Genomic DNA, 21,342 nt, shown 5'->3' with positions numbered 1-21,342 from the left:
TCCAAAAGGACAACCATCTCTGCAGCACTCCACCAATCAGGCCTTTACGGTAGACTGGCCAGACGGAAGCCACTCCTCAGTAGAAGGCACCTAAAGGACTCTCAGACCATGAGAAATAAGATTCACTGCTCTGTTGAAACCAAGATTGAACTCTTTGGCCTAAATTGCAAGAGTCACGTCTGGAGGAAACCAGGCCCCGCCCATCGCCTGGCCAATACCATACCATTGTTTTTCAGCTGCATGGACTGGGAGACTAGTCATGATCGAGGGAAAGGTGAACAGAGAGATCCTTGATAAAAACCTGCTCCAGAGCGCTCAGGACCTCAGACTGGGGTGAAGGTTCACCTTCCAACATGACAACGATGCTAAGCACACAGCCAAGACAACTCAGGAGTGGCTTTGGGACAAGTCTCTGAATGTCCTTGAGTAGACCAGCCAGAACCCGGACTTGAACTTGATTGAACATCTCAGAGCTTGAGAGGATCTGCAGAGAAGAATGAGAGAAACTCCCCAAATACAGGTGTTCCAAGCTTGTAGCGTCATACCCAAGAAGAATCGAGGCTGTAATTGCTGCCAAAGGTGCTTTATCAAATTACTGAGTAAAGGGTTTTGAATACTTATGTAAATGTGATATTTCTGAAATTTGCAAAAATGTCTGAAAACTTGTTTTTGCTTTGTCATTGTGGGGTATTGCGTGTAGATTTAGGATAAAACATTTTTTTATGAATTTCAGAATAAGGCTGTAACGTAACAAAATGTGGAAAAAGTGAAGGGGTCTGAATAATTTACAAATGCACTGTACATTGGGAAATGTAATGTGTTGTCCTTGAGAAACAGTGATGGTGTGTTGATGGCGTGTGCTGCGACCATAAACGACAGGTAACATCTAGCATTGGTTTGTTGTGTCTTTGATGAAAAGAACACCTCAAACCGTATATATTTGTCCTTGATAAAAAGAACACCTCAAACCGTATATATTTGATGGATATGTAACTGAATAAATGAATGATGGACTCTAGATATGAAGGAAACTTCTCTTTGGTCTCAATTCTGTATGAAATACTGTATGTCATAGGTGACCTCTGAATGAAGCTGTAGTTTACCATTGAACTGTGGTGTTGAAATGCCCAACACAATTGTGTGTTAGTAAATGCTAACACCTTTCACAAACCACCAAGTAATTGTACATCATTTTGTGCATTAAGTAAGCCAAGGATTTTTCACAAACGATGTACTCCATGAACTTAGTTTGCCAAGTGATTAGTGGGCATATTCTGAAAGCACATGCTGATTTATCAGCATTATGAACCTCCTGCTGAACCTTTCCAGGTTCAGCATTAACACGTAACAACACACAATCACAGATGTCTCCTCAGGCCTGGATAGGCTGAGCAAGCACTAAGTGGACAGTTATATAATTTATCTAACCAAACTTGCAAGGTAACCATGTAGCCTCCTAGCAACAGATAATGGGGGTAAGCTAAGTAGAGTACCCTGTTAGAAAATGTACATCTTCTTGAAGAGTTACATGTAATATAAAATATGATATTTAGCAGATGTTTTTATCCAAAGCGACTTGATGTAATGCTTCATAAATTTTACGTATGGGTGGTCCTGGGATTTGAACCCACTACCCTGGTGTTACACACTCTACCAACTGAGCTACAAAGGTCCATGTGTATATCAGACAATGTGTTATGCAGTACATTTTGGTATAGGCCTACATCCAAATTGGCTTGTACAGAGTGACATTTAGATACATTTAAGTTATTACATTATAGTAACAGCTGTGATAAGGATGGGTATTTACTACAGTAGCAAAAAGCAGGGCTGTTAATAACCATGTATTTTTGCTACATTATCATTAGTAGTAAGGTTTATGCCAGAATAATATGTTTATGATGATGAGGTAAATTGTTATTGTCATGAATTCTATATTTTGGTGAAATGGCTCATGTTTCACAAAAAAACAAACACTGATAGAACAATTCAAAACTTCTCAAGGAATTATCTGTTATATTTAAAGTTCCAATGCAGCTGTTTTTAATCTCAACATCAAAACATTTCTGGGAGTGGTCTGAGTGGGGAGAACTGAAAGTTATTGGCCCGAGATTTGGAACTCTCTTATTAGTCTTAACTAATTTAATGCTTGGTGATGTCACCAGTCTGACCAAAACTCCATCCCACCTAGCGCTGAGCAATTTAGTGCTTTTTGAGGTCATTTCAGTTCGATTATTTTTTGGACATTAAATGTGCTATTCATTATGTGGGCTGAATGCTGTAACAACACAGATTTTTATTAGATTTTTTATTAGAGTCCCATGATGCTAGTGACTGCCCATTATTGCTTATCACTTATTAACCATCATTTATTCACATTACTTTACTTTAATAAAATATTTCAGTTGTTGTGTATATTACATTTGTTTTATTTGATGACTTGTTATTTCAGTCATCATCTCATCTCTATAGAGCTGCTGCCTACGCTGTCTGACAAAATCACTATTTTGTAGTTCTTCAAATGAAATAAGACATACTTTTATAACTGCTGAATATCAACAAGTGTAAAGATACCTCACAAAGCAACAGCTGTTCTCTATATCGCCTCAAGGTCTGGTATTCATCTCTCTTCCATAGCAGGCTTAAAATAAATACAGACAGGACAAGTAGCTGCGCAATGGAATAGGGTCATTGTAGTTAATTACCACATTTTATGCGCTAAACTAGGTAGAATATTGTCTGGTTGAAAACTAGAACTCCCTACTACATCACACAGTTCAGCCTGACTCTGATTTATCTGTAGAGAAACTGTGATGTGCGTGTTGAGCTCACAGAAAAAAAATATGAAATGGAATTCAAATAATTGAACTGACATCAGTCAATTTGTTGTTTTAAAAAAAAGAAAAATAACTGACATTTCGGTTAATCACCCAGCACTAAACACCAAAACAGGCTGAAATTTCAGGCCATCTTTTCAAACTAAAATGGCATCATCATTTTCACAATTTCACAGTATTACTCCAACCTCATAATATGAAAAAAAAAAAATATATATATACATATATATAGTAGCTCTTTCTCAAGGAAAAACATGAATCTAAATTGGAATCACAGTAGAATGAGAATATTTACAGGCTCCTGAGTGGCGCAGCGGTGTAAGGCACTGCATCTCAGTGCAATAGGTGTCACTACAGTCCCTGGTTCAAATCCAGGCTATATCACATCCGGCTGTGATTGGGATTCCCATAGGGTGGCGCACAATTAGTCCAGCGTCATCCGGCCATCATTGTAAATAAGAATTTGTTCTTAACTGACTTGCCTAGTTAAATAAAGGTTAAAAACAGTAAAGGAAATTGATAAAACACATTTTGTTTACAATTTACTTTAATTTTTTTTGTCTTAAAAAAACACCAGCTCACTCATTTCACACTGTACATGTAACATACAATTTAACATTGCAAAAATTATAATCCACATTTTCCAACAAGGTAAATAGCTTAGCAAAAGATATCTACATTACAACCATAAACAAATTGCCATAGCAATCTATGTTCATTATAATGCAATTCGTCATTGTGTCAAGTGACGATGTACAAACATTTAGTCTAATTTCCTCTCCTTGTCTCCTATCAACAAGTGAACACCGTAGGGGATGAGTGCCACCACACTAAGAGGGACTGCAGCACTCTTACAGAATGAGAGTGTGTAGAACAGGATCTCTGTGTGAGTGGGAATTTTGATGAAATCGTACAGCTGCAGAGAGGTCAGATTGGCTGCTACACACATGAGTTTAAACCTAGTCTTGTAGCCGTTCTTCACCTTGCAGCTCTGGATGAACATCTGAGAGTTAATGGCCAGGCCAAGTCCAAACAATGCTCCCAGGTTCCTCACTAAACCAGCAAAAGGTGTAGTGTCCAGGTGGATCCAGTCTGGATTGGCACACCACTTCTTTGCTTTAGGTATCGACCACAATAGGTCAATGTCTATCATTTTAAGGAGCAAGTAAAGGCTGACGGCAAAGGAGAACAGAAATAAGCTAGTGTGAAGGTAGACTTTTAAACTGGCTGTGTGGATCGAGGGAACATGCTCAAATGCTTCAGCAACTAGTATACCTGTTGAGAATTAAAAAATATATATACTGTAGTGAAAATGTCTACCAAGTGAAAACACACACCATGTAAACACTAATTGGTCCTAATAGAAGTCTTACCAGCTAGAACACCAAGGATAACCTGGTGAGGGAAGTGTGTGGCGATGAAGATCCTGGAGATGCCAACACTAATCTGAATGATCCAAAATGCCATCCACAAAAAGGACCACACAAGCCCAAACCTGAGAAGATTGAGGATAATTTAGGCCCTAATAGAGGCACACATTATACAGGCACATACATTCTTTCACAAAGCAACATAGTAACAGCATGCTCATGAATATGCCTACCTCTGGCAACCCTGAGTTGAGCTGTCACAAAGGCGTCTGGTAAAGTTGAGTGCTGATGTGATCATTACATACCAGACACACGAAGAGCCCATGGCATGACCGGATGGACTGCCTATACAAATGAACAGGGTTTATCTATCATACAAGCATGACACACATTCAGATCTTCACAAATATATATTTCAGTTCACAAAACAATACATCAGACAGTTTTGCCATTTTGCAATCCATTACATGGAATAATCCTTCAATCTCCAGAATGTATGATCATAAGGATTGTCAGACAGGAAATTACACTGACCTGGTCCTGTTTCACAGGTAATGTGGAACTGCTCCAGCTGGGGGAGTGAATTATTCTGGTAAAAGAGAGTTTCATGCACCCACCAGTATGGCCGTTGACCAAACAGAATCCTAAAAACAAGAGAGTCAGATTTAAGCAATAATGCACGAGAGGGTGTGGTATGTGGCCAATATACCACGGCTATGGGCTGTTCTTAGGCACGACGCAACTGTGGTATATTGGCCATATACCACAAACCCCCAAGGTGCCTTACTGCTATTATAAACTGGTTACCAATGTAATTAGAGCAGTAAAAATAAATGTTGCGTCATACCCGTGGTATACAGTCTGATATACCACAGCTGTCAGCCAATCAGCATTCAGGGCTCGAACCACCCAGTTTAACATAACATTTATATAACAATATGTGTTTCAATACAATCAAATTCCTTATACTATGCCAAACAAACTATATCTGTCAAAATATTTATGCAATGTCATGCTGATCCCCTAGACAGCATGAGCATGTTGTTATAAGCATCAATACGCATAATGTTACTTAACTTTCACTCACTATCTCTCCCTGCCTTTACTAGCTATGGCAACACAAGTGTAAATATATATTTTTTAAACACAGTGAGCAGATGGTGTCCTACCATTTGAAAATGAGGTTGAACCAGTCTCCGATAACTGCCACCCATATCATCTTGGTGCCGACAATTTGGCTAAGCTGAAACCACAGAGGGAAATAGAGAGAAAAGATGTTACGAGGGTCGCCCACAGAGGACATGAAGTCAAGGAAGTCATGGTAGTCCTTGTAGTTGCTCTGGAGGTGCTGGATCACCAGCACCCCACTGCTGTGGATGAGGTCCATCTGGGGTTCAGTCTGTCTGGCACGACTGGGACAGCTGCTCCCTTGGCCACAACTACAATGCTGTACCGTGGACATCAGTCTCTCCCTTTTTAATAGAGAGAGAGAGAGAGAGAGAGAGAGAGAGAGAGAGAGCGGTCTTCTTTATATGTAAATGTACCATCATAAATCATTCAAAAGCTAAGTGTATGGGTTGACATTGTTTGATTGTGTTGGTATAATGTGAAATCAGCATTTTAAGGCATGTTGCACAAAGTTGTTTACAGGATGATAGTGTGGACATTAGATTGTCCACAGGTCATTACTTTTATTGGTTAAATATTAGCCATTCTATCCACCTCTGAGGACAGTGTTCGCACGCAAATGCACTGTTCGACCACCGGGTCATTTACATAATGACATCATTTTCCCATTCAGTGATTCTCTGGTGGGGTGATTGGGCACTGTAACAACAATGGGTTTCTAACTGTGAAGTAAAACATCACGATATGTACTATTATTATTATATTGTTTATTTTTTAAAGTAATTTTGGATTTGAACCATTACCCTAAGATAAGTGAACATCCCCTACTACAGTGGTTCTCGAACCTCTCCTCTGGGACACCCAGATATTTCACAACTTGATTCACTTATCAAGGGCTTTATTATTAGTTGACTGTTCAGCTGTTCTGTCTGGAATAGTTCAAATACATTGAATGGCTGCGGACCCCAAAGGAGCAGTTTTGCTCTTATTTTTCTCAACTGAGAAAAAGGCTACCAGATGCCCCAGTGAGACCAATGGGATATCTAATGAAAATGAAGAACCGTGAACAGACCCCTTTTCTAGACAACCTCCAGGACTAAACTGGTACTAAACTATGCTTTCTTAACATTCTGTATCTTCATGCAGATATAAACTCGACTAAAATGTACAAATATATATATGTATAACGTTGATATAGGCTTTGCCTACAGGTACATGTCTTATATCGCCACAGGGTGGCGCAAATTCATGAGCACAGACAAAGAGACTAAAAACTTTACATTGTGAAAAACGTGTCTCATTCCCTTTTTATTTTCATATCTGGTTTTAGACGATACATAAGGAATAAACATCGAATTTGATAAATACTGTGCATTATAATTTGTATTGCATAAGTTTATTTCTTAAAGGACTAGCAACTTTAACTTTACATAAAAAAAACCTCAATTTCCGGTGTGCAGTCACAGTCCTTGTTTCCGTGAGCCGAAATTTTGAAAACTACTGCGAAAAGCTGACAGGAGTTCTGGGTCTAGGAACATCCGAAAATTGCTACGGTAACGTTGGCTAACTAAATTCACCATATTTTATACAATTATAGCTAAAATTATTGTTATATGAATCGCGTCGGCCACGTTTGTTCATGAGTTGAGAGGTGGTTTGTTTTTAGCTAGCCGGGTTTGCTTAACCATGAGTTCATATATTTCAGTGTAAAGCTACAACAATCTGGGATTAGCTGTTTTATCAGAAAAATTGAACCCCCGACACTTGATTTATGCATGTGGCAGCTGGGAAAAAATAGCCTAAACTAGCCCAGTATTGGACCAAAGGAGACTAACGTTACACCGTAGGACCTTACATGTTCTGATTTACAAGGGCGAATTGGCTCTGGAAGCCAAAACAAATGACATTACTCCATGTAAACAGGAATCAATTCTCAATTGCGGTACGGTTCTATAAACATATACCACTCCTTTCAAATCACTTCAATTTCACGAATACAAAATACACACTTACTATACCTGTTTTAACAGTTACAGCCGACCGTATTTATCAGTGACAACACATTTGTGGCTTCTCTTCCATTTACACACAGGTGTTCAGAGACGCAGACCAGGTAGTTCACTCGGTCTTCCATCTGTTTTCCGTTAACAGGAGCTGTGACATGGAAATATGGCGGTGTGGGGACCCTAACCTTATAAGGTTGTGTATCAATGTTATCTATTGTTTAAAAAAATATATTAACAAACCTATCATCAATTGAAATGACCTTTATCCTGTCACGTGCACTGGATATAGCATGCGTAAACAGTAGTGAAATGCTTACTTGCAAGCTCTTCTTCAACAATGACTAAGTCAGATGAAAATACACACTTAAATAAAGAAATACACAGGAGAAAAGTCACTACATACAGTTCCATACCAGTGCCAGTGCCAATGTCAGTGCAGTGATACTGGTGATAGTTGTAACCAGGGTTAAAAGCAACTGAGCAGCAGGATAAATAGTAGCAGCAAATAGTGATCCTGTGTGCATGTGTGTTTGATTGCACCTGTGATACATTTTTTTACTTTTTTATTTTAGAGTTGTATATATAAAAATCACACACACACTACCATTCAAACGTTTTAGGTCACTAAGAAATGTCCATTTTTTTAAAAAGAAAAGCACTTTTTTTGTCCATTTAAAATAATGTAAAATTGATTAGAAATACAGTGTTGACATTGTTAATGTTGTAAATGACTATTGTAGCTGGAAATGGCAGATTTTTTATGTAATATCTACATAGGCGTACAGAGGCCCATTATCAGCAACCATCACTCCTGTGTTCCAATGGCACGTTTGGTTAGCTAATCCAAGTTTATAATTTAAAAAAGGCTAAATCATCATTATAAAACCATTTTGCGATTGTTAGCACAGCTGAAAACTGTTGTAGCCTGGTTCCTCTCTAGGTTTCTTCCTAGGTTTTGGCCTTTCTAGGGAGTTTTTCCTAGCCACCGTGCTTCTACACCTGCATTGCTTGCTGTTTGGGGTTTTAGGCTGGGTTTCTGTACAGCACTTTGAGATATCAGCTGATGTACGAAGGGCTATATAAATAAATTTGATTTGATTTGTACTGATTAAAGAAGCAATTAAACTGTCCTTCTTTACACTAGTTGAGTATCTGGAGCATCAGCATTTGTAGGTTCGATTACAGGCTCAAAATGGCCAGAAACAAATAACTTTCTTCTGAAACTCAGCAGTCTATTCTTATTCTGAGAAATGAAGGCTATTACATGTGAGAAATTGCCAAGAAACTGAAGATTTCGTACAACGCTGTGTACTACTCCCTTCACAGAACAGCTCAAGCTGTTAAATTAAATAACCAGAATAGCAAGAGGAGTGGGAGGCCCCGGTGCACAACTGAGCAAGAGGACAAGTACATTAGTGTCTAGTTTTGAGAAACAGACGCCTCACAAGTCCTCAACTGGCAGCTTCATTAAATAGTTCCTGCAAAACACCAGTCTTAACGTCAACAGTGAAGAAGCGACTCTGGGATGTTGGGCTTCTAGGCAGATTTGCAAACAAAAAGCCATATATGATTTCCAAAGCCATGTGGAAACCATATATCCTGAGGCTGCATTTATTCTAGCTGGGGTTTACTAAATTCTATCAGCATATCGAATGCACGGCACGAGCTGGTAGCATTCTGGACCATTGCGACTCTAACTTCCGCAATGAATACAAAGCCCTCCCCCACCCTCCTTTCGGCAAATCTGACCATGACTCCATTTTGTTGCTCCCAGCCAATAGACAAACACTAAAACAGGAAACGCCCGTGCTCTGGTCTTATCCAATGCTGGTCTGACCAATCAGATTCCACGCTTCAAGATTGCTTCGATCACGTGGACTGGGATATGTTCCGGGTAGCTTCAGAAAACAACATTGACGTATACACTGACTCGGTGAGCAAGTTTTTAATAGCAAGTGCATCGGTGATGTACCCACTGACTATTAAAACATTCCCTCACCAGAAACTGTGGATTGATGGCTGCATTCGCCAAAACTGAAAGCGCGAATCACCACTTTTAATCATGGCAAGGCAACTGGAAACATGACAGAATACGAACAGTGTAGCTATTCCTTCCAAGGCAATCAAACAAGCAAAGCATCAGTATAGAGACAAAGTAGAGTCGCAATTCAACGGCTCAAACACGAGACGTATGTGGCAGGGTCTACAGTCAATCACGGATTACAAAAAGAAAACCAGCCCCATCGGACATTGACGTCTTGCTCCCAGACAAATTGCTCGCTTTGAGGACAATTCAGTGCCACTGACACGGCCCGCTACCAAAGCCTGTGGGCTCTCCTTCACCGTCGCCAATGTGAGTAAAACGTTTAAATGTATTAACCATCGCAAGGCTGCTGGCCCAGATGGCATCCCTTGCAGAGTCCTCAGCATGCACAGACCGGCTGGCTGGTGTGTTTACGGACATATTCAATCCCTATTCCAGTCTGCTGTGTCCACATGCTTCAAGATGGCCACCATTGTTCTTGTTCCCAAGAAAGCTAAGGTAACTGAACTAAATGACTATCGCCACGTAGCACTCACTTCTGTCATCATGAAGTGCTTTGAGAGACTAGTCAAGGATCATATCACCTCCACCCTCCCTGATACCCTAGACCCACTCCAATTTGCTTACCGCCCCAATAGGTCCACAGACGACGCAATCGCCTGCACACTGCCCTATCCCATCTAGACAAGAGGAATACCTATGTCAGAATGCTGTTAATTGACTACAGCTCAGCATTTAACACCATAGTACCCTCCAAACTCGACATTAAGCTCGAGACCCTGGGTCTCAACCCCATCCTGTGCAACTGGGTCCTGGACTTTGACGGGCCGCCCCCAGGTGGTGAGGGTAGGAAACATCTCCACCCCGCTGATCATCAACACTGGGTCCCCACAAGGGTGCGTTCTCAGCCACACAAACAGCATTGTGAAGAAGGCACAACCATGGCTGTATCACCGCCTGGTACGGCAACCGCTCCGCCCTTAACCGCAAGGCTCTCCAGAGGATGGAGTCTGCACAACTCATCACCGGGGGTAAACTACCTGCCCTCCAGGACACCTACAGCACCCGATATCAAAGGAAGGCCAAAAAGATAATCAAGGACAACAACCACCCGAGCCACTGCCTGTTCACACTGCTATCATCCAGAAGGCGAGGTCAGTACAGGTGCATCAAAGCTGGAACCGAGAGACAGAAACTGTGTTTCAATCTCAAGGCCATCAGACTGTTAAAACAGCTGTCACTAACATACAGACACAAATCTCTGGCCACTTTATTAAATCTATTCATTAAACTGATTAAAGGTATCAGTAGTCACTTTAAATAACGCCACTTTAATAATATCTACATATCCTACATTACTCATCTCATATGTAGATACTGTATTCTATACCATCTACTGCATCTTGCCTATGCCGCACAGCCATCGCTCATCCATATACAGTTGAAGTCGGAAGTTTACATACACTTAGGTTGGAGTCATTAAAACATGTTTTTCAATCACTCCACAAATTTCTTGTTAACAAACTATAGTATTGGCAAGTCGGCAGTAGTATCTATCTACGAACTAAATATACTTTCCTGCAACCCGGCTCACCCAATGTGGTACGGATCTGCTATTTTTATTCCTTATAACTGGAACCTCCATCTCTGAGCTAACTAGCTACTAGCTATCAGTCTTTGTTAGCCAAGGCTAGCGGTCTTTATCTTTTAGCTCGGGACACCAGCAAGCATTAGCTCGGACAATACTTGCCAGTCTGCACAGCGCGACATCAACCCAGAGCATATCGGACTGCTTCTCTCTAGCACATCACCAGATTCCTGCTGAAAGCTCTGGACCATTACATCAGAACATCGCAGCCAGCTATCTGCAATCGAGTGGCTACTTTTAGCTAACGCCTATGTCCCGAAGCAAGCACCAGTTAGCCTTGAGCTAGGCCCATATACCAGCTAACTTCTTGGGCTACAATACCTCTTTTGCCAATTGACCTGGACCCTTTATTGTCGACACGGAGCCCCGCCGATCCATCACGACTGGTCTGCCGACGTAATCGTACGATGTGGTTTCAACAGACTTTTCCATGACGATGAAAACACATCCACTAGCCCCGGCCCGCTAGCTCTCTGAACTCCGTTGTCTCTCGCTCACCTAGCGTAGTAGCGACTATCGAACGGTGACCTAAACTGGGATATGCTAGCACCCCGGCCGTCCTACAATCTAAGCTTGATGCCCTCAACCTCACACAAATTATCAAGGAACCTACCAGGTACAACCCTAAATCCGTAAACAAGGGCACGCTCATAGATATCATCCTGACCAACTTGCCCTCTAAATACCTTTGCTGTCTTCAACCAGGATCTCAGCGATTTTACTGCCTCATTGCTTGCGTCCGTAATGGGTCCGCGGTCAAACGACCACCCTTCGTCACTGTCAAACGCTCCCTAAAACACTTCAGCGAGCAGGCCTTTCTAATCGACCGGGTATCCTGGAAGGATATTGACCTCATCCCGCCAATAGAGGATGCCTGGTTATTCTTTAAAAGTGCTATCCTCACCATCTTAACCTCTTGGGGCAAGGGGGCAGAATTTTCACTTTTGGATAAAAATCGTGCCCAATTTCAACTTCCTGCTACTGATGCCAAGAATATAAGATATGCATATTATTTGTAGATTTGGATAGAAAACACTTTGAAGTTTCTAAAACTGAATCATGTCTGTGAGTATAACAGAACGTATGTAGCAGGCAAAACCCTGAGGACTAACAGTTCAGATTTATTTTTTGAGGTCTGTCTGTTCAGTGAGTTCTTGTTGGCAAATGATATTTCTTAGGAACTGGTTTTTATTTCCTACCACTTCCGCTGGGTGTCACCAGTCTTTGGAATTTGGTTCAGGTTATTCCTTTGTGCAATGAAGAAGTAGGCCAACTAGGAACTGGGTAACACCGTTGAGTTGCGCAAGACGTGAAAAGTAGCGCTGGTTTGTTGTCTTCCTGTATTGAACAAGAGAGACCCGTCTACAATTTGATCGATTATTAACGTTTAAAAATACCTAAAGTTGCATTACTAAAGTTGTTTGAAATATTTTTGCAAAGTTAATAGGCAACTTTTTAAATATTTTGTAGTGACCTTGTGTTTTTTTTCTGGATCAAACGCGCTTTATAAATTGACATTTGGATATATATGGACGGAATTAATCGAACAAACGGACCAATTGTGATGTTTATGGGACATATTGGAGTACCAACAAAATAAGCTCTTCAAAGGTAATTCATGTTTTATATTATATTTCTGCGTTTTGTGTAGCGCCTGCAGGGTTGAAATATGCTACCCTCTTTTACTGGTTGTGCTATCATCAGATAATAGCTTCTTATGCTTTCGCCGAAAAGCATTTTTATTTTATTTGAAATCTGACATGTTGTGAATCCAGCCAACGAGTGTAGCTTTAATTGAGTATCTTATTTGTGTGATTGAATGAAAGTTTGATTTTTATATCATTTTAAAAAAATTTGCTGCGCTGCATTTTCCCTGTTTTTGTGGGACGCGACTGTCCCGCCTATCCGTAAGAAGTTTTAAATAAGCATGTCCCATCCAAAAAATTGTAGAACAAAGAACAGATATAGCCCTTGGTTCACTACAGACTTGACTGCCCTGACCAGCACAAAAACATCCCGTGGTGTACTGCATTAGCATCGAATAGCTCCCACGATATGCAACTTTTCAGGGAAGTTAGGAACCAATATACAGTCAGTTATGAAAGCAAAGGCTAGCTTTTTGAAACTGAAATTTGCATCCTGTAGCACAAATTCCCCAAAGTTCTGGGACACTGTAAAGTCCATGGAGAATAAAAGCACCTCCTCCCAGCTGCCCACTGCACTGAGGCTAGGAAACACTATCACCGCCGATAATCGAGAATTTCAATAAGCTTTTTCTACGGCTGGCCATGCTTTCCACCTGGCTACCCCGGCCAAAAGCTCTGCAGCAACTTGCCCAAGCCCCCTGCTTCTCCTTCACCCAAATCCAGATGGCTGATGTTCCGAAAGAGCTGCAAAATCTGGACCCCTACAAATCATCTGGGCAAGACAATCTGGACCCTCTTGAAAATTATCCGCCTCAATTGTTGCAAACCCTATTACTAGACTTTTCAACCTCTCTTTCGTATCATCTGAGATCCCTAAAGATTGAAAAGCTGCCGAGGTCATCCCCCTCTTCAAAGGGGGAGACACTCTTGACCCAAACTGTTCCAGACCTATATCTATCCTATTCTGCCTTTTCTAAAGTCTTCAAAAGCCAAGTTAACAAACAGATCACCGACCATTTTGAATCCCACCGTACCTTCTCCGCTATGCAATCTGGTTTCCGAGCTGGTCATTGGTGCACCTCAGCCACGTTCAAGGTCCTAAACGATATCATAACCGCCATCGATAAAATACTACTGTGCAGCCGTCTTCATCGACCTGGCCAAGGCTTTCGACTCTGTCAATCACTGCGTTCTTATCGGCAGACTCAACAGCCTTGGTTTCTCAAGTGACTGTCTCGCCTGGTTCACCAACTACTTCTCAGATAGAATTCAGTATTTCAAATCGGAGGGCCTGTTGTCTGGACCTCTGGCAGTCTCTATGGGGGTGCAACAGGGTTCAATTCTCGGGCCGACTCTTTTCTCTGTATACGTCAATGATGTCGCTCTTGCTGCTGGTGATTCTCTGATCCACCTCTACACAGACAACACCATTCTGTATACTTCTGGCACTTCTTTGGACACTGTTAACAAACCTCCAAATGAGCTTCAATGCCATACAACACTCCTTCTGTGGCCTCCAACTGCTCTTTAATGCTAGTAAAACTAAATGCATGCTCTTCAACCGATCGCCGCCCACCTGCCTAGCATCACTACTCTGGACGGTTCTGACTTAGAATATGTGGACAACTTCAAATACCGAGGTGTCTGGCTAGACTGTAAACTCTCCTTCCAGCCTCGCATTAAGCATCTCCAATCTAAAATTAAATCTAGAATTGGCTTCCTAATTCGCAACAAAGCCTCCTTCACTCATGCTGCTAAACATACCCTCGTATAACTGACTATCCTACCGATCCTGGACTTTGGCGATGTCATTCACAAAATAGCCTTCAACACTCAGACTGCATCCAATTTGCTGAGTAATCACAGTGCCATCCGTTTTGTCACCAAAGCCCCATATACTACCCACCACTGCGACCTGGTATGCTCTCGTTGGCTGGCCCTCGCTTCATATTCGTCGCCAAACCCACTGGCTACAGGTCATCTATAAGTCTTTGCTAGGTAAAGCCCCGCCTTATCTCAGCTCACTGGTCACCATAGCAACACCCACCCGTAACACGTGCTCCAGCAGGTATATTTCACTGGTCATCCCCAAAGCCAACACCTAATTGGCTGCCTTTCCTTCCAGTTCTCTGCTGCCAGTGACTGGGACTAATTGCAAAAATCACTGAAGCTGGAGACTCATATCTCCCTCACTAACTTTAAGCATCAGCTGTCAGAGCAGCTTACCGATCACTGCACCTGTACACAGCCATCTGTAAATAGCCCACCAATATTGTTATTTTTTTGTTTGTTGCTCTTTTGCAACCCAGTATCTGTATTTGCACAATCATCTTCTGCACATCTCACTCGAGTGTTTAATTTCTAAATTGAAATGATTTCACCACTATGGCCTATTTATTGCCTTACCTCTCTAATCTTACAACATTTGCACACACTGTACTGTATATAGATTTTTCTATTGTGTTATTGACTGTACGTTTTGTTTTATCCCATGTGTAACTGTTGTTTTTGTCGAGCTGCTTTGCTTTATCTTGGCCAGGTCGCAGTTGTAAATGGTTAAATAAAAAGAAGCACAAGCATTTTGCGACACTCACATTATCTGCTAACCATGTGTATGTGACCAGTAAAATTTGATTTGTAGTGGATTATTAGATTTAGTCCTATATACACTTTTTTGTTGGTCTCAATAGATGAGTATTCAGGAAAAAACAGGACACGTATACTTTTTCCTTTCTTTAAAGTGATCGTGTCCCAAAACAAAGCCAAGAAAGACAGAATATATCAACAAAGCCAAACAGGGATTTCGGGATTGGAAATTAGAGCAATTTATGGTAAATTGGGAAGAAATCTGTTGGTAATATTGTACCATTTGAATGTTGACTATGTGTTCAACCACAGAAGTCAAATGATTTGTTTTTCTTTTATTCAAGGTGAGACATCAACCAAAGTGACTGACTGTGCATACATTTGAAGTCGGAAGTTTACATACACTTAGGTTGGAGTCATTAAAACTAGTTTTTGAACCACTCCATAAATGTCTTGTTAGCAAACTATAGTTTTGGCAAGTCGGTTAGGACATCTACTTTGTGCATGACAGAAGTCATTTTTCCAACAATTGTTTACAGACAGATTATTTCACTTAATTCACTGTATCACAATTCCAGTGGGTCAGAAGTTTACATACACTACGTTCACTGCCTTCAAACAGCTTGGAAAATTGTCATGGCTTTAGAACCTTCTGATAGGCTAATTGACATAATTTGAGTCATTTGGAGGTGTACCTGTGGATGTATTTCAAGGTCTACTGTCAAACTCAGTGCCTCTGCTTGACATCATGGGAAAATCAAAAGAAATCAGCCAAAACATTGTAGACCTCCAAGTCTGGTTCATCTTTGGGATCAATTTCCAAACGCTTGAAGGTACCACCTTCATCTGTACAAAAAAATAGTACACTAGTATTAACACCATGGGACCACGCAGTCATCATACCGATCAGGAAGGAGACACGTTCTGTCTCCTAGAGATGAACATACTTTGGTGCGAAAAGTGCAAATCAATCCCAGAACAACAGCAAAAGGACCTTGTGAAGATGCTGGAGGAAACCGGTACAAAAGTATCTATATCCACAGTAAAACGAGTCCTATATCGACATAACCTGAAAGGCTGCTCAGCAAGGAAGAAGCCACTGCTCCAAAACTGCCATAAAAAAGCTAGACTACGGTTTGCCACTGCACATGGGGACAAAGATCGTACTTTTTGGAGCAATGTCCTCTGTTCTGATAAAACAAAACTAGAACTGTTTGGCCATAATGATCGTTATGTTTGTAGGAAAAAGGGGGAGGCTTGCAAGCCAAAGAACACCATCCCAACCGTGAAGCACAGGGTGGCAGCATCATGTTATTGGGGTGCTTTGCTGCAGGAGGGACTGGTGCACTTCACAAAATAGATGGCATCACGAGGCAGGAAAATGATGTGGATATATTGTAGCAACATCTCAAGACATCAGTCAGGAAGTTGAAGTTTGGTCACATGGGTCTTCCAAATGGACAATGACCCCAAGCATACTTCCAAAGTTGTGGCAAAATGGCTTGGAGTGGTATTGGAAGTATTGGAGTGGCCATCACAAAGCCCTGACCTCAATCCGATTAGAAGATCCGGGCAGAACTGAAAAAGCGTGTGCGAGCAAGGAGGCCTAGAAACCTGACTCCGTTACACCAGCTCTGTCAGGAGGAATGTGCCAAAATTCACCCAGCTTATTCTGGGAAGCTTGTGGAAGGCTACCCTAAATGTTTGACCTAAGTTAAACAATTTAAAGGCAATGCTACCAAATACTAATTGAGTGTTTGTAAACCTCTGACCCACTGGGAATGTGATGAAAGAAATAAAAGCTGAAATAAATAATTCTCTCTACTATTATTCTGACATTTCACATCTTAAAATAAAGTGGTGTTCCTAACTGACCTAAGACATGGACTTTTTTACTAGGATTAAACTGAGTTTAAAAACGGAGTTTAAATGTATTTGGCTAAGGTGTATGTAAACTTCCGACTTCAACTGTACATACACCTTCATGCTGAGGATCAACGAAGGAGGATCATACCAGAGTGAGTACAGTAAATAGTAGCGTACATTAACAAGTGGTTTGTGCAACTTGTAGCTTTATCATGAATGTTATTATGTATGTGTTTCTTGTTGTTATTCAAAGGCAAAATCAGAATGATGACAAATCTTTGATCGTACTTGTGTATGGGTGTTACTTTCCTCTTCCTCAGTCTTGGCTGTGGCTCTATCTTGGACGAAAGCATTGAAGACAGTTTGCTTTCACTGGGGCCTCTGATTTCACACTCCGAGGGTCCTTAGTAAATGATGGAGCTCCTGATTTTGACTGGATGAGCCAATTGAATAATACTCTGCTCACAATCCTTTTGAAAACGGAACATAATCTGGTTAGGATGTATATTAACATACTTGTTGAATTGCATATAGTGTTGTGTCAAAGGTTATGCTATGGTGTTTGTGCTGTCTAAATCTGAATGAACATGCACAATATGGAATGAACTGTATAGGTTGTAAATGATATAATCTAGGCTAGAATGAATTTGCTCAATGCTCTGACAAATGCACATTGGTTATGAACCTAAGTATGTGGACACCCTTTCAAATGAGTTGATTCGGCTATTTCAGCCACACTCGTTGCTGACAGGTGTATAAAATCGAGCACACGGCCATGCAATCTCCATAAACTAACATTGAAAGTGACTGAGGCCATTCTACTACCAATGTGGCACCCTCATAGGATGCCACCTTTCCAAAAAGTCAGTTTGTCAGATTTCTGCCCTCCTAGAGCTGCCCAGGTCAATTGTACAGTATGTGCTGTTATTGTGAAGTGGATATTTCTAGGAGCAACAACGGCTAAGCCGTGAAGTGGTAGGCCACACAAGTTCACAGAACGGGACATCCGATTGCTGAAGCTTGTAGTGCGTAAAAATCTTCTGTCCTCTGTTTCAACACTCAAGTTCCAAACTGCCACTGGAAGCAACGTCAGCACAATAACTGTTCATCAGGAGCTTCATGAAATGTGTTTACATGGCCGAACAGCTGCACACATGACAACGATTACCATGCACATCTGGCAGTCCAACGGACAAATCTGGGTTTGGCAGATGCCAGGAGAACGCTACCTACCCGAATACATAGTGCCAACTAAAGTAAACTGTAAAGGAATAAGGGTATGGGGCTGTTTTTCCATGGTTCAGGCTAGGCCCCTTAGTTCCAATGAAGGGAACACTTAACGATACAGCATACAATGACATTCTAGACAATTCTGTGCTTCCAACTTGTGGCAACAAAGGCCCTTTCCTGTTTCAGCATGACAATGCCCCCGTGCAAAAAGTGAGGTCCATACAGAAATGGTCTGTCGAGATCGGTGTGGAAGAACTTGACTGGCCTGCACAGAACCCTGACCTTAACCCCAAGAATTGGAACACCGACTGCATCCAGGCCTAATCGCCCAACATCAGTCCCTGACCTCACTAATGCTCTTGTGGCTGAATGGAAGCAAGTCCTTGTAAAAATATCTAGTGGAAAGCCTTCCCAGAACAGTGGAGGCTATTGTAGCAGCAAAGGGGGGACCAACTCCATATTAATGGCCTTGTGAATGTTGACCTGTTTTAAAGGTCTTCCTCACATCGGCTACGGAGAGCGTGATCACACAGTCGTCCGGAACAGCTAGTGCTCTCATGCATGCTTCAGTGTTGCTTGCCTAGAAGCACACATAGAAGTCATTTAGCTTGTCTGGTAGGCTCATGTCACTGGGCATCTCACGTCTGTGCTTACCTTTTGTAGTCAGTAGTTTACAAGCCCGGCCATATCCAACGAGCGTCTGAGCCTGTGTAGTAGGATTCAATCTTTGTTCTGTATTGATGCTTTGCCTTTTTGATGGTTTGTCGGAGGGCATAGCGGGATTTCTTCTAAGCGTCCAGGTTAGATTCCTGCTCCTTGAAAGCAGCAGCTCTAGCCTTTAGCTCAGTGCGGATGTTTCCTGTAATCCATGGCTTCTGGTTGGGGTACGGTCACTGTGGGGACGACATCATCGATGCACTTATTGATGAAGCCAGTGACTTATGTGGTGTACTCCTTAATGCCATTGGAAGAATCCCAGAAACATATTCCAGTCTGTGCTAGTGAAACAGTCCTGTTCTTAGCATCTCCTTCATCTGACCACTTCCGTATTGAGCGAGTCACTGGTACTTCCTGCTTTAGTTTTTGCTTGTAAGTGGGAATCAGGAGGATTTAGTAATGGTCAGATTTGCCAAATGGAGGGTGAGGGAGAGTTTTGTACGCGTCTCTGTGTGTGGAGTAAAGGTGGTCTGGAGTTTTATTTCCCCCTCAGGTTGAACATGTAACATGCTGATAGAAATGAGGTGAAACATATGTTTCCCTGCATTAAAGTCACTGGCCACTAGGAGTGGCGCCTCTGGATGAGCATTTTCTTCTTTGCTTATGGCCTTATACAACTCGTTGAGTGTGGTCTTAGTGCCAGCATCGGTTTATTGTGGTAAATAGACAGCTACGATAAATATAGATAGTTTATTTACTCTCTTGGTAAATAAACTACAGCTACCTCAGGCAAGCAAAACCTTAATATTAGATTTCTTGCACCAGCTGTTATTGACAAATAGACACAGACCGCCACCCCTTATCTTACCGGCGGCAGCTGTTCTATCTTGCCGATGCACCGAAAACTCAGCCAGCTGTATGTTATCCATGTCGTCATTCAGCCGCGACTTGGTAAAACATAAGATATTACAGTTTTTAATGTCCCGTTGGTAGGATAGTCTTGATCAGAGCTCATCCAGTTTATTATTCAATGATTGCACGTTGGCTAATAGCACTGATGGTAGAGGCGGGTTACTCAATTGCCGTCGGAGTCTTACAAGGGGCCCCGTCCTACCCCTATATCTCCATCTCTTCTTCATGCGAATGACAGGGATTTGGGCCTTGTCTGGTGTCTTCGTCCAGTACAAGGTGATTAATCGCTGTTCTGATATTCAGAAGCTCTTTTCGGTCATACGAGACGGTGGCGGAAACATAATGTACAAAATATGTTACAAATAACCCAATTGCACAATTGTTTAGGAGCCCGTAAAAAAAGGCAGTCATCTTCTCTGGTGCCATTATTACAATTCCTCTTGTAATCTCTCCTCTTTCACCCCAGCTGCCAAACAACCCTGATTCAGATTACCTTAATTCCTACCCCTGCTAGATTACAGAGACATAATTTATAGATCTGCAGGTAAGGGTGCTCTCGACCTCCAGCTCAGCCCTAGTCACAGAGAAATGTAATCAAGGCATGCTACTTTTGTAACCGAGGTGAAACCGTAACTACAGGTAATTCAAATTCAATCCGAAAGTTAGGACTTCAGCATGCAATTCTGAATGGATGTGTCGGTACGTACCAAAAAAAGAATGGAAATGTCATGAAAAATGTGCAGTTCAGCTTCAAAAGTGTAACTTTTCCAATCTGAGAGAGCATACTATGCTCAAATAAATGACCTCAAAGGTTATTCTCAAGGAGTTGTGTATGCAAATACAGTACATCACATTGACCATACCTTTGCTGACATACTGTCATGACCTTGCAGAAATGCTCCCCATTGTTGGAAAACCTCTTCAGATCCCGGTACAACAGGTTGTACTATAACACATTCGCCAAGTCATGGTGTTGTCAAGCTGCGGCTATCTTGAGTAACCACTAATACAAACAGCTTTGAAGAAAATCCATTACATTTTGAATTATGGTACACGCATATAAAGGAGATATAAGCAACATTTCTCTTTGCCATTTGACTAAAAGTTGTCTTTGAAAAGAGAGTGAGTACTCACCGTACAGTTGCTCACAGGGTCCGGCATTTTTAGTCTAAGGTGGTTTATTGACTTTGCACTTTGAACACGCTCCTCCTAAAGCCATTTATGCGGAAATCACCTGAGCATACAAAACATTAAGAACATGTTTTGCGTCCTCAGTGTACATGTTCAGGTGATTTCCGCATGAATTACTTTAGGAGAGGTGAAAGCTATGATCCCATATTGATGTCACTTGTTAAATCCACTTCAATCAGTGTAGATGAAGGGGAGGAGACATGTTAACAAATTATTTTTAA

General features: G+C 41.5%; 1 protein-coding gene and 1 long non-coding RNA gene across 3 annotated transcripts in view; one reads left to right on the top strand and one right to left on the bottom strand.

Moving 5' to 3' along the window:
* Positions 1–2,355: 2,355 nt before the first annotated feature.
* On the bottom strand, positions 2,356–21,069 carry LOC115108704 (glucose-6-phosphatase 2). 2 transcript variants are annotated; one of them, XM_065012536.1, is made up of 6 exons: positions 17,420–21,069; positions 5,377–5,679; positions 4,742–4,851; positions 4,441–4,552; positions 4,211–4,332; positions 2,356–4,112 (listed from the first exon to the last, which is right to left on the bottom strand). In XM_065012536.1, exons 1-6 carry the CDS (start codon positions 17,482–17,484, stop codon positions 3,601–3,603), a joined length of 1,224 nt encoding a protein of 407 aa, XP_064868608.1. In that variant the 5' UTR covers positions 17,485–21,069; the 3' UTR covers positions 2,356–3,600. The 2 variants fall into 2 exon arrangements, with proteins under 2 accessions (XP_064868608.1, XP_029489217.1); XM_029633357.2 differs by lacking the exon at positions 17,420–21,069 and adding an exon at positions 7,354–7,441.
* The window catches only part of LOC135565499 (uncharacterized), a 33,979-nt gene continuing 19,437 nt past the window's right edge, over positions 6,801–21,342 (top strand). Inside the window, exons 1-3 of the long non-coding RNA XR_010461637.1 lie at positions 6,801–6,888; positions 7,428–7,534; positions 15,610–17,283. This is a non-coding gene — a long non-coding RNA (uncharacterized LOC135565499). The remainder of the gene's footprint in view (positions 6,889–7,427; positions 7,535–15,609; positions 17,284–21,342) is intronic.

This window comes from Oncorhynchus nerka, linkage group LG3, assembly GCF_034236695.1.
Source record: "Oncorhynchus nerka isolate Pitt River linkage group LG3, Oner_Uvic_2.0, whole genome shotgun sequence".
Classification (NCBI taxonomy): domain Eukaryota; kingdom Metazoa; phylum Chordata; class Actinopteri; order Salmoniformes; family Salmonidae; genus Oncorhynchus; species Oncorhynchus nerka.
This window is presented reverse-complemented; position numbering and strand designations above follow the sequence as displayed.